Source organism: Aptenodytes patagonicus, chromosome 1 (genome assembly GCF_965638725.1).
Source record: "Aptenodytes patagonicus chromosome 1, bAptPat1.pri.cur, whole genome shotgun sequence".
Lineage (NCBI taxonomy): Eukaryota > Metazoa > Chordata > Aves > Sphenisciformes > Spheniscidae > Aptenodytes > Aptenodytes patagonicus.
The window spans coordinates 61,576,978-61,591,276 of NC_134949.1; the positions used below are offsets into that span (position 1 = coordinate 61,576,978).

Sequence of the window (14,299 nt, forward strand, 5' to 3'; positions counted from 1 at the left end):
CCCCCATCTATGTCATTGATGAAGATATTAAACAGCACCGGTGCCAATACGGACCCCTGCGGGACACCACTCATCACCAATCTCCATCTGGACATTGAGCCATTGACCACTACCCTCTGGATGCGACCATCTAACCACTTCCTCACCCAGTGGACAGTCCACCCATCACATCCATACCTCTCCAGTTCAGAGAGAAGGATGTTGTGGGGGACCGTGTCAAAGGCCTTACAGAGGTCCAGATAGACGACATCTGTAGCCCTTCCCATGTCCACTGATGTAGTCACTCCATCACAGAAGGCCACTAGGTTGGTCAGGCAGGACTTGCCCTTGGTGAAGCCATGCTGGCTGTCGAATCACCTCCCTGTCCTCCATGTGCCTTAGCATAGCTTCCAGGAGGATCTGTTCCATGATCTTCCCAGGCACAGAGGTGAGACTGACTGGCCTGTAGTTCCCCAGGTCTTCCTTTTTTCCCTTTTTAAAAATGGGGGTGATATTTCCCCTTTTCCAGTCAGTGGGAACTTCACCGGACTGCCATGACTTCTCAAATATGATGGATAGTGGCTTAGCAACTTCATCCGCCAGTTCCTTCAGGACCCGCAGATGGATCTCATCGGGTCCCATGGACTTGTGCACCTTCAGGTTCCTTAGATGGTCTCGAACGTGATCTTCTCCCACTTTGGGTGGCTCTTCATTCTCCCAGTCCCCGCCTTTGCCTTCTGCAGCTTGGGCAGTGAGGCTCGAGCACTTGCCGGTGAAGACTGAGGCAAAAAAGTCATTGAGTACCTCTGCCTTCTCTGTGTCCCTGGTAACCGGGTCTCCCATTTCGTTCTGGAGAGGGCCCACATTTTTCCTAGTCTTCCTTTTATCCCCAACGTACCTACAGAATATTTTCACGTTGCCCTTGGCATCCCTGGCCAGATTTAATTCTATCAGGGCTTTAGCTTTCCTAACCTGATCCCTGGCTCCTCAGACAATTTCTCTGTATTCCTCCCAGGCTACCTGTCCTTGCTTCCACCCTCTGTAGGCTTCCTTTTTGTGTTGGAGTTTGTCCAGGAGCTCCTTGTTCATCCATGCAGGCCTCCTGGCGTTTTTGCCTGACTTCCTCTTTGTTGAGATGCATCGCTCCTGAACTTGGAGGTGATTCTTGAATATTAACCAGCCTTCTTGGGCCCCTCTTCCCTCCAGGGCTTTGTCCCATGGCACTCCACCAAGCAGATCCCTGAAGAGGCCAAAGTCTGCTCTCCTGAAGTCCAGGGTAGTGAGCTTGCTGTTTGCCCTCCTTGGTGCCCTAAGGATCTTGAACTCCACCATTTCATGGTCACTGCAGCCCAGGCTGCTCGAGCTTCACATTCCCCACCAGCCGCTCCTGGTTGGTGAGAACAAGGTGCAGCACAGCACCTCTCCTCGTTGGCTCCTCTACCACTTGGAGAGGGAAGTTACCATCAATGCATTCCAGGAACCTCCCAGATTGCTTATGCCCCTTACTACAAAAACTACCAGTTTCTGTATCGTGGCAATTTCCAAAACACATTACCAAGGTATTTGTTTCTCTGGTACAGTTAAACACAAGATAGACATGGTCTAACAATGAGTACTTATTTCCTGTTAAACACTTCAAATAGTAATTGAGTCTAGTTCTATGTTAGTAACCTGAAGTATGTTATTAGTGAAATATTACTCATATGACACAAAGTTTATTCTGCCAGTCAAAGAAAAAGCAGTAATACCAGAGAGTTATTTTAATGTCATTTTAAAACTTCCAAGCTAAACGATTAAGCATGACAAACAGCTTCTAAAAAAAATAAAAATCTCAATTTCTATTGTTTCTAATACACAACTTGCTACATCATGCAAGTGACCGAAACCCAAAAGTGACCGAAACCCAAAAGTGACCCTCCATAGCACGTTAGTGGGCCTCTTACCTTTCATGACACAAGCTCACAATACACAGAAAGGCCTTGGACATCTACCCTACCATCAAGGGTTACCAACATCAGTTAGATCCTTGAGGATGGTAGGAAAATAATTCCTTTCCTTTCTCTTACAGGGCTTCCAGTAACACTACTGAACCACACAAGTTCAGCAAAATGCCAGCCAGAAGCAGGTGAAAATTAACTGATGAGCAATTAACCAAGAGAAGGCAATCTTTGCATTTGCACATGAACATTTTTGGAAATTTACAAAAGAAATGTAGTGACAGTAAGTAGTCTAAGTGCTGGAGGAACAGAGATTTGGAATAATTATTGCAAATGGGACAGCATAAAGGAGCAAGAACAGACCTATTAATTTCTCTCATTATAGTTATTCGATAGCCACCTGCACCTTAGAACTACACTTAATCCATCCTTTCTCTTCAATTAAAGCATATTTAATTTGTTATTTGGAAAAAACCTACAGAAACGTAAAGCCCAAAAGAGGCATGGGTAAAGATCTGGAACCTGGAGTGCTGTGCCCAGTCTTTGCTGACCCACAGGCAACATATCTGAGTTAGTAACACATTGCACAGAAAGAGAGATGTAGAAAACATTAAGGCAAACTTCTCAACAAGAAACACAGTAAGAGAAATCTCATAGTGAGACAGTATTAAAAGATTCCCATCCCATTTCAAAAGAAGTATTTAGCTACACGTGGAACTCCAAGCCTTCATTCAAAGACCTGAAATGCCAGAATAGAAACTACACCAGCTCTCACTCTGTCCTTGAGAATTCAACTTAAGACTAAATAATTCTTCTGGGGAAGCTGCTGAGAAGGCATAAAATTCAGTTCAGCAAAATTAAGAAATGACATTTGTGTGCGCTTTCTGACTGAACACATTTAACAAAGGGTCATTTTCAAGAGTAAAGACAGGAGATAAAAGGTTCCCTCAATCAGAATCCTTCTTCTGTACCTTAAAGGTCAGCAAGTTAAAACAGTTAGATGTGTCTAATGAACTCTAGACCTACCAATCCTTCAGAAGAAGTGCCCTGCAACTGCATCAATCTCTAGATTTGAATTTCATGTGCACAAAGGCAGCCTACATCAAGGCTGTTGCTCGAGCTTCTAGAAGAAGCTCAAGTTTGAGCGAAGATATCAGTTATTGCCATTGTTAGACTTCTGCACATAAGACAGCAAACTTCAAGCCATCCCTTGGAGGCTGAAGCATAACTGTACACCAATCCACATTCATTTGGCTTTTCCCCTAATCACAGAGCTAGGAATCTTTAACTAAAAACCTGAATGTTTGTTCCTGTAACAGACTCCTAAATTTCACCAGACAGTTAGTTCAACACAACTGCCTTTAAATTACATCCAAAGCCAAATTCCGAGTCAGGACCAGCTTTAGGGACTTGTGTGCCAGTCACAGAAGTGTCTACACAAAGGACAGACTCCTGATGGGCTGACATGCGATCTTTAGAAATGGACTATACGGCTCTACTGAAATCTAGGTGTCAAAACGTCCCTATCAGAGAAGGGGGAAAAAGAAAAAAAAAATAAAATCCACCTAACATCTAGCTTCACTCCAATTTCTACTTCTCAACATTACCAGGAAATCCCTTCACTTCTTGACTTCGCATACACATATCACACTGTAATGGCAACATACACTAGGTACTCTTTAACATCCATCAGCATTAAAAGCTCAACCTGTTGCAACCCTGCTTTTAGCCGTCTCCCCTTTTCCCTTTGCTTGGCCAGAAACGCAGAAAAAACATGTGAGGTTTGGCAGTCCGTTTTACACACGTCTCCTCCCACTGCAGAGCTACTCCTCTGCCCGTTGACACGGTCACTGCTGAAGCGGTGCAAAGGCCTCTCTCCCACACGCCAGCCAGACCTGGTGACCAAGGGCTGCCCGCCTCGGGCGGGCGAGCACGTACACAATGTTGTTATCCGAGAGACTTCAGTGTTAATCTGTCCAGCTTCTTCCACGAGGCACAGGCAGGTCAAGAGATTTTCGAGGCAGACTTATGCTGTGGAATAGCTCTTTTTACAGCTTGATGACCGATAACCCACTACGCTGCACGTCAGGCAGGTAAAGTAGAGGCGAGACAGTAGGCGCGGGGGGCCAAGCCTGGCAACGGGCTTGACCTACCCGCGGTACCGCCGCCTTCCTGCTCCCGCGGAAGACTGCTTTCCTCCAGGCGCCGCCCTCGCTCGCCACCCCGACACCGCCGCGGTGCCCTGCGCAGCCTGCGGGCGGAGAGCGCACGGGGAAAGCGCAGCAGGGGACGCGGGCAGGCCATACCGGGCAGGCCGCCCCGGCGCCCAGCCGGCGCCGCTAGCTGAGGGAACGGCAGCAGAAGCGGTGACGGCGGGGGACCCGCCGCAGAGCCGAGCCCGGGGGGCAGCGGCCGGAGCTCCGGCAGGCCGGGGGAGCGGGGCCGGGACCCCCGCGGCCCGGTGCCGGCGGTGCTGCCGAGGGCGGGGCGGGGCGGCGACACCGCCAGGGGGGCGCGGGGGCTGAGGGGCCGGCTCGCGCCGCGGGGGGAGGGGGAGGACGCCCGCCCTCCCCAACGGCCCGTTACCTCCTCGTTGTAGCGCGCCAGGACCCGCTCCACGGCCTCGGCGCCCCCGCGCCCCTCCACGGCCTCCAGCGCCGCGCCCAGCTCCATGCCCGCCGACCGCCGCCTGCCCTGCCCTGCCCCGCTCCGCCGGCAGCAGCAGCAGCCGCCGCCCCGCCGCGCCCTGACCTCCTACCCCGCGCTCCACTGACGCGACGTGACGCGACGCTCCCCTTGGAAACCCCCCGGACGGGCAGGCAGCACTCGCGCGCTATTGGCTGGAGGGGGCGGCCGCGTGCACCCCCGAGCCCTCCTATTGGCTGCCCTCCCGCCCAGTCCCGCCGGCAGGAGAATGAGGCGAAGGGACTACGCCTCCCAGCATGCCAAGCGACGCGGCACTGCGGTGCGCGGTGGGATCTGCGGGCTGTGGTGCCGCGGGGCACGATGGGTACCGTAGTCCGCACCGGGCAGCCCTGACCGACGGCGGGCGAGAAGGGCGGCGGAGCGGGATGAGGAGTGCGAGTTCGAGTCCCGAGCGGCCACGGCCGGCCGGGAGAGTGCCCTCGGGTTAGTCAGTGGCACGAAGCACACCCCGACACATGCCCTCCTCGTTAGGCTTTGCCGCAACGTCTGGCAGCAAAACAAACCGCTTTTTCTCAAGTCCAAGCCGGCAGGGTGGTGGGGGTACAGGAAAATTCTCCATTTCCATTTGGAGACAAAACTCCCTCTCTGAGGGACATCATGGCTGCCTTCCCAAAACTGCCGGCATGTCCTTTCAGAGAGGGGTCAATATACTTTCTGGAGGGTGTCGGTGTGGGCGTGAGTAACCAGGGCGGTGCGGCGCAGAGGTGCCGGCGTCACACCGCTGCCGTGTTTTGTAGGGAAGGCGGCGGGAGGGGAGGCTGGGCTGCACCGGCGCGGCCGGGCGAGAGCCTGCGGTGACGGAGCAAAGGTGAGCTATGTCTCTGAAATTCTCTGCAAGGCCTTACGTTTAAACTACAGCTGAGAAGATACGTAGTATTTCCATACTCAGTGTGCCCTATAATCAAAATTCACTGTCCGGATAGCAGAAGACGATATATCGAAGTTAACAAAAAAAGGCGCTAACAAAACTTCAGAGGGAGCTGCAGTCGGTCTCTCCTTGAAGTATTTATTCATTCAGCAGCAATTCAGGAGGTACTCCGTGGCCATGAAGAGAAACCTTTCATCTCACAAACGATCGGCTCTGTGGTGGAAAATACCACAGGGGCAGGGAGGTTTCACCTGCAGATGGACGGTGGCTCCAAAGAGCGCTGAGGGTGCGAGGACGTGTCGGCGTATGCCTGTGTGGGCTCGACCCAAACTAGGATCTGAATTTTCGGGTTGGGGGTTTCTTGCCACAGTTGAACTGAGATACAAAACCAGAACAACACGGTCATTGGCCTGCAAGGAGTAACAAAATCCAGCCCAAAGTGCATGACCATTTCTTCCGAATCAGGTCCACGTGTATACTAATGCAGCTTTTGAGAGAAACCCAGTAAAAATAATGCTTTGTTTCTTTACAACTTACAATTTACAACTCTATAATAAAGCATAAGCCTGCTTAGATTTACTTCACAGCACAGCAAAACACTCATTTTACTTGCCAGTTAAATTTTTTGTTTAAATTAAAAAAAAAAACCCTAAAAAATAGACTAGAAAACTGTTACTGCCCTTTAAAGGCACATTGTTATTCATCATCAGTGTGTTTTAGTTTCCACTTTAGGTAGCATATGAAGGATTAGGGTTTCAATGAAAGAGGGGGACAGAATAAATTGCATCCTCTACCAAAGAACTGCCAGACCTTTTCAGATGAGTGCATACCATGAGCCCTTCCCATGTTAGTCAGCTTTATCTAAACCTTCCAAAGCAATGTCTGCCCCTGAATTTCACGGGTTTCGGGGTCAGTCACAACAGAATTGTGGGGCTGGGGAGGTCAGAGGCCATTTTTGTCAAAGGGTAGTGACCTTAGCAGCAAGAGGTAGCCTGACAAAAACAGGATTCATGCTAGTGAATGGAGTTCTCACTGCTCTTCCCCCGCTGAGTCTTTTTTCTACCTGGTAATGAAAAATCTTGAAGAATTGTGATGGATTTTTGTATGCATACATACATACGTGTTTGTGTGTGTGTATACATCTATTTAAAAATATTATACATGTGATGTTAGTTATGCTATAATATATAATATCACAATATATTATATTGTATCTATTACTTCTATCTATCTTCTGTTATATGTTTTAGCCCGTGAAAAAGGTCACACTTTTAATAAAATCTTTATTTGTTGTGAGAAGAAAGAGAGGAGAAAGACAGAAAGTGAGCAAGGAAAAAGAAAAGAGAGGAAAAAAAGGAAGAAAGGAAGAGAAAGTGAAAAAAGATTGAATATTTTGGCATGTGGTATAAAAGCTTCTTCAGAAAGATTTGTGTAGTCACATATTTACTTTATATACACATAAATAGGTGGCTAGGCAAGAACCAGCAGTTTCAGTTACCACGGTCAAGGGAAGGGCTTAATTAACAGGCTGCAGGCTCTGACTCAGCAGGCTTGGCAATTTGTACTAGGATGATTTAAGAGATTCCTGCCCCTAACTAGCCATTCTACCCAGAGGTTATCATCCTCTCATGAGCTGCTGCACTTCACGGCCTGGTACGTACCCCTGTGACCTGAAAGCTGTGGCAGCTTATATTAATATGGTGGGTTCTGACCTGCGGTGGTCAAGGAGGGGGCCTGCTTTCCCTTGCAGCGCTTCTGGTGCAGATGGTGATGGTGACCTCTGTAGAGCTGTGTTCGGTAATCTATGTATTGCTCCCCGTGAATGTCCAGTTTAAATTTCAAAGCCCTCATCAGGAAGCAGTTCAAAGGTAGTTGGAAGTGCACGTTCAGACTCCTGTGGCATCAACACAAGTTTCTAAATGAATTAAAAAAAAAAAAAAAAAGAAAGACTGTGGAGATTCTTTTGCAAAAGACTTTGAAAACCCTATCTGACTGATGATGTGCTGTGGCTCTTTGTTATGAGCAGCTTTGTGGTGCTGCTGTTGGTCAAAATTCCTTCTCCCAGCACTTTGCGCACGCTGTTGCAGTTGTCTGCTCAGAAAGTCTTTATTATTTCTGGGGCTGACACTGTGTCCAATATCCATCCTCCTTCCTGAACAGTCTCCCTGGGCTCTTCAAGTCAGGGTAGCTGAGTTGTCCCCAGATGTGTTGAAGGATATGGCACGTTTGTATACTAAAACAGTCTCATTTTCTCCTCTCTTTCAGTCAATGGGGATTAGGCTTTATTTGGTTTAACAAGTTATTGTAAAAAATGTAGGAAGTGCTTCTGGCTTCCCTTGAGTGGTGCTGGGGTTCACCTCCATCCTGATCCTTCCAAAGACCCAGCTTCGAGTTACTGGTCAGTTCTGCCCACAAACGTCTCACCAATGCGTCTGGTCCTTGGAGGGACCATGGCAGGTCATGGCCAATAGTCCATCAGGTAACTCGAGATTAATTGATGTTCTTGTAAATGAGTGAACAGGGTCACAGTGGGGTCTTGGCAGATGCGATGCAATGCAGAGATTTGGAATTCGCTGGGGAAGAGAAAGTGGATTTTTCTATTCTAGTGACACTACATTTCCCATACTAATTTCTCACAGTCTTGATGAGGCAGATATTTCTATGCTTGTTAATAATTAATAGGCCAGAATCAATGCTTTGGTTTAAGCATCTTCAATAACAAAATGCAAAGTAGGACTTTGGTCTCAAACACATCAAAACTCCAGCCGCTAAAGACTGGCCACTAAAAAAGCTTCCTCACATGACTTACCTTCTTCACGTGTAGACAATTTTGCCTGAAGGTAGAGTTAGCTTAAGCCTGATCTCCCCTGTCCTTCATAAAAGTGAAGAGTGAATGTATATTGGGTAATCACACCAGCTGACAAAGGTAAAATTTCAGGAGGTCTGTGACACTAGCCCAGGAAACAAGATTTTCATCAGGTACCTAAAGGTAGAGATAAGCTCCCGCTGTGCTTCTCAAAATCCCACCAGGACCTTGGCAGAATGCTTAAGAGCCTGGACAGTTGCAAAACCTGTCCTGGAACCCCTTCCTCCCTCAATCCTTGCAGTTTTCCAGCTCATTCCTGTAGTTGCTTTAGACCCCAAACTCTCACCAGTTTACCCACTAGTTAAACAGGCAAGGTCTGAGAATTTTGCCGCTTTATTTACTCACCTAAGGAAAAACGACTTTTCCATTTCCGGTGTTCCAGTGGCAACACGTTTGTTACAAGGTCCTGTAAAGAAGATAGCACGTCTTACCTGCCTCAGTGAGTACACTGGCTTGGGTGAGCAACAGCAGCAGGACTTAAACCAGACAATATAAAGTCATCGATCTATTCAAAGCCTTGAGCACTTTCGGCTGAAAGCACAGGTGTAGGACTACTCATTGGCTGTGAGTTATATATGTTCTCAAGTCTTTCGTTGGATAAAACCATACATTGTCACGTTCAGGGTTTTTTGAAGGTTTGCTTCTGTATTTAAGTAAATTTAAATGGTATCTATTTAATTTCAAGAACTTTATTTGAGTGTGAAAATCCCTCATATATCTTGCACAGCTGTACAAATAACACTTTTGTCCATTTTAGGCATAAACGTGGTTATCATCACACTGGGTGCTATCAAATATTTTATTTACAAAACAATTACTAAAATGCCTGATGTCATATTTCCATTTATTTATTTCTTACCCATAGGGTAATAGGTCCACCATAATTGCTTGGTGCATTTTATAATACAGAAGAAAAAGCTATGTTAATAAAATCTAACAAAACCTCACAAATAGCTACAAATCTGACAGAAAATGTCTAAGAAAAATTCTCCCCAAAATACAATACATTTTTCCACACATACACAGTACAGAATAAGTTCAAAGGCACAGCTTTGAATTTTGCTTTTGTAGAAGTATATAGAATTATCACCACGTGAAGGAATTGAGAGAACAGTTTCATACCTGTCAATAGGTAATTAAATGAATAATCATGTTTGCATTGTCATTTTCTTTACATAATTGCTTCATATCATCATATTTAACATATGTGGCTCTGAATCCAAAATCTTCCCAGTCCCCAAGTCCCTTCTTAACCTTGTCATTACTGACCAGAGAAATTAGATTTTTCCAGATTGTGCAAACTTAACACAAATACATATATAATAAGAACAATAGTCAACTTAAGGCAGTGTATAGTTCAATGCTACATGTCTTTTCTTCTCTTTTGTAAAGATCAAACTTACTGGATCAACAGAAAGGTGCATCAATATACAAAGTTAGGTGTAAACTGAAACCTACAGCAACACATGTCTTTTAAGGAGCCAGATAGAGGAATTGATACGAACAAGTGATGACTTGGCAGAATGGTTTTTAAGGAGCGCATTAAGAGCTTAAAAGAAGAACAGATGACAGAGTTCTGCTGAGGGTGAATTTCCTGTCTTTAATTCAAATTATAAATAGGTCCCGTTCCGGCACTTTTTTTGTAAGAATTATTAACATTTGTCAATAAGAGAGGGCGGCAAAAATGGCTCACTCAAACTGACATCACACAGGGTTGGCCCACATGCCAGAATTAAAGAAGGCACAGATTGGCCCAAGAAGTGGTCTAGAATAGCACAAAATTCTTTTTCGGCTACAGGAACATTCAGTCATACTGGTCTGCAATCTGCCCACATTATGAACTACGTTTATCTGCCCAGGATCTTTTCCATCTTCACCTCCCTTGAAGAACATCCACGAAAAGTCCCACATAACATAAAGTTTTTAGAACTCTTAAGTATATGGGCTTGGCTGATACCAGTCATTTTCATTTAGCCCAACCTGTGGTGGCTTCCCCATTGATGTAGGCAAAGCCGGGAAAGTGTTGCATGTGCTCATATTCAGAATTTCTGCGCGTAGTCAAGGGGGTGTACATGTCACTAGAATTTCCATATCTTGTGGAGTGCATGGATGGGCTCGTGTAGCAGGAGTTTGCAGCCGGGACCTCCGGCCAGCGAGGAGTCACTGGTGTGGGATGCAGCCTTGGAGTACTGCTCATCAAACAGGGCTCCATTCTTGATGTTGGGCTGTTGAAAGGGTACTACAATAAAAACAAAGAAAAACAAATTTAAGAATTATCTACCACATATTTAGTTTTAAAATAAGGGCTGGTGGTATCACAATTCCGTGTTTAACAAAACCAAAATCATATGAATTAGCAGCCCTCCAACAACTAGGTAACATACCGAAGGTGGAATATCAGATAACTGGTGCCTGCAGTCAAACCAAAGCATCAGGGAAAGTCTTGCAAAGCAGTCACTGCATTTAAATATTGAATTAATTTGTCAAAGAGCTAGGTATATCTGGGAGCAGAAAAATAAATTAAATTCACCTAATCTTTTTCTCACAGCTTTCACTTGGAAACTTGCTATTCAGTGAAAAAGAGAGTATAAAATATCCTAACTCCTGCTCACTCAACCGAGTTTTGAGGGAGGAGAGCAAAAGGATCTTTATTACTGGAAAGGTGCCTTCCCTTTTAAATGTTCACAAGCCATCCTGCCAGTTTCTGCAGAAAAATAGTATGGTCTGGCCTCAGAGTGAGCAGCTAACTGGAGGAACTTATGAAAAGAGGCAGGCAGAAGAAGAATCTCTCTATTCCCCAGCTGTTCACAGCGAGAGTTGGAAACTAGAAATCAAAGAAGTTCAACAAATGCCTCCCACTAAGGAGAAGATGTGCTGAGGATAGGATAGGCAGGAAAACAGAGAACAGCTTTTGCCCTCTATAGCCACAGGCTGCCCAGCAACAGAAAGTAAACTGTGCTTATGAGTGCTTGCTTAACATGTGTTTCTCTTATTGCCTGTCTTACAGGAGCAGATCATCTGTGTGCTGTGCCTAAGAAATGGCTCTTCTTGTTTTGCCCTCCTATTATCCATCTGCATCACAGAGATGGTCAGGATCCCCCTTCCCCTTGATCAGCCATGTATCTTCAGAGCTTCTACATTTTACACACAAATGTGTCCATACACACAGGGCTGTGCCTTTTCTACAAAAAGTGTCATAATTTTAAATTTCATGATCTTGGATTGTTTGACACTGTGATATCTCCTTAACTAGAAAGCTGTCACCAAAGTAGGACTATCACTTCTGATGCTTACAAACCTTGCAAGCTGCATGCCAAAATTTTCAATGGCTGAGGACTGTAAAACCCCTTCCCCATATTTTGGAGGGTCATGGAGAGAAGAGCTGCCGTAGTTGTTCCTAGGAGGGAGACGGCAGTGATTCCCAAAGGGTCTCATTACATTGCTCCACTGCCGGATGGGGGTGAGGTTAATCAGTTGCATAAGTGGGTCCCCAAGGGAATTACAGCAATGCCTCCATGAGGAGTTTCTGCTGGCTCCCTCCAGACTGCAGCCAGGAAGGCAGCCCTGCCTTGGCAAACCTATTCGAACAGTTCACAAGCCTCAGGCAGCTCAAAAGCCACATGCTGGCTACTCCTATTTAGAGAGGAGAAAGAGAAGACTATTTTTGACCAAAATACTGTGGTTAGTGGTTTAGCATATTCCACCACGTCCTGGGGAAAGAGGCCAGTTAGCAGATGAGAGACAAGAGAGTAAAGCTGTACTATGCATTATTTAGCATATACTTCTCAACGCCACAGAGACTGTGGATTTACCTGCGCAATCAGCTGCTGAAACAGGCAGGTAAATGGCAGCACCGTACTGGAGTATCAACACTTCAACTGGTACTGCTAATACAGCAATCAGAATAAGCTGTATTGGCAACACCGGCAACAAGTCTATACAAGATCATCTAAATTTCCATCTTCACCCCAGCAAAAGGCTTTTCAGTAGGAAAATTCAGCAGAGCTTAGGCACTGGCTGCAGAAAGCCGCCTTTGCAGAAGAATCAAGTTTGCAGACTTGCTGGCTTTCCAGAAGCTTTTGCTGAAGATAAGAGCTGCTTGTGCCCAGCAACAATGAAACTCAAGCTTTGAAGTTTTATATGAGGTGATTTGAATTTAGGATCATGGTTCTCTCCTTTAACTCATTAATTAAGGACAGGGCATTCTGTCAAGAGACAAACAACTTGCAAGTAGAATACAATCTGCAAACAGAAGAGGTTCCAGAAAAAGTTGAACAATTTTCATATTTTTAATGTTTGGGAGACTAGCTAGTAGATTTAGGATGCAGCTTTCCTGGTCTGCACCGGCAATACACTGAAGTAATTTTCATGCTAGTGTCTGCTGACTGCCTTCACCTGAACATCTTGGTGAACAAAGCTCCTGCCGTAATGAATACAGAGGAAACAAGTTGTCATGTTATTCACTACAGCTTCAGAGTTGAATTCGTCTCACCTAACTTTACTTGTCAAAAAGTCAGGCATCTAATAAAAATGAGTAATTTGTGCTCTGTCTACAGCCACTGGAAGAATTTATCAAACCTCGAGATAAATATTTAAGACAGAAGGTGGCCCTTTTCTTCCTCCTGCTACGTGATGTAATCCATTAGTTAGGTTGGCTCAAGTTAAATAATGGTCCCTTTTCCGTAGTTGTCAAATCCATAAGTTGTTTTTCCTGGCTGATCTCAAATGTCCCACTAATGACTGTGTGCAAAATGCTTTGAGATGGTAGGCGTCAGGACCAGGATGGATCATTGGGGAAAAACCACACCGCACAAATAATACATTTTTAACTTTCTGTTTTCTGTATGTCACCTGTGGAGCTGCAAGATGTGGGCCAAGCTAGAAACATTCTTCTTTGTCTTCAGTAGAGTTTTACTTGATACCAATTATCACGGTCTTTGCCTTTATTACCCATTGATCTATACCTGAAGTCACTGTAGATTCTTGTATTAAAGAATATACTTACAACAAGATTAGTCTAGACTTTTGCCATAATACAGCAATGATTATCTCTTGTCTTCTTCCCAATGTGATATTTGATCTGCTCTGCTGTTAACCATTACAGAATCCTTTGCCATCCTGACTCAGTGCAATTTTCCTTTGAGGTTGTGAAACTGAGGTTGTGACTTACAGGAGGGGAATTACTTGCTTTCATACCCCTTACAAATGCCAAGAGAAAGCTCTGGCTTCAGCCAGGATAATTTGCTACTCGATAATTTGTAGACTGCAGAACTTTCATCTATGAGCAAGAGGAACAAAATGAACTCTGGGAATATTGTGGTGGGTCTCCTGGTTGTACGTGGCGTTATGTGGGGAAGCCACATAATTATGTCTTTTAGGTAGTTTGGACCTAAACCTGTGCCGTTGGGGGAATGAAACCTTGGCTCCCAGAATGGACTTCAGGATGCACTGAAAAGGGAAGATAATCCTCCTCCTATCTGCAGTCAAGAGGCCATGCTAAGGCTTACTAAGAAGGCAGGGCTAATGACTGTGTATGAGGGGACAGGATACAGCGTGCTGCTTTTCCTTTTCATCAAGCGCACCCGATGCAGCTGTGTTTATGAATGTGTCATGAATGTAAAAAGAATAACTGCTTGAAAATAACATGGACCCTAAATATCTAGTATTTTACAATAAATTCTGTTATGACTGAATGCAAGATGGAAAGTTTTGTAACGGTAGGTCAGCTAATCGCAAATGAGTCAGTGACTTCTTTTTCCCTACAGTGAAGAGACTATTGAAAGACAATATTTTTAAAGTACTCATTGGCCCCTGCCTGACTATTAACTCACCCAATGAAGCATCTATTCAGCCTTGTTGGAGTGTCCAAAGCATAGCCATCTGGGCGGATGCCTGCCCATGCTGCCTGAATCACCTTTCACACTCTACATCCGGTTTAATGAA

At 45.5% G+C, this 14,299-nt stretch overlaps 2 protein-coding genes across 2 annotated transcripts in view; both read right to left on the reverse strand.

Moving 5' to 3' along the window:
- RIC8B (RIC8 guanine nucleotide exchange factor B) overlaps positions 1-4,606 on the reverse strand; it is a 41,922-nt gene extending 37,316 nt beyond the window's left edge. The window contains exon 1 of the mRNA XM_076339129.1: positions 4,503-4,606. Within this exon, the coding sequence (XP_076195244.1) occupies positions 4,503-4,589 (87 nt within the window). The 5' untranslated portion in view covers positions 4,590-4,606. The remainder of the gene's footprint in view (positions 1-4,502) is intronic.
- A 4,582-nt stretch (positions 4,607-9,188) lies between these two features.
- The window catches only part of RFX4 (regulatory factor X4), a 99,489-nt gene continuing 94,378 nt past the window's right edge, over positions 9,189-14,299 (reverse strand). Inside the window, exon 18 of the mRNA XM_076339142.1 lies at positions 9,189-10,595. Coding sequence (XP_076195257.1) covers positions 10,323-10,595 — 273 coding nt within the window. The 3' untranslated portion in view covers positions 9,189-10,322. The remainder of the gene's footprint in view (positions 10,596-14,299) is intronic.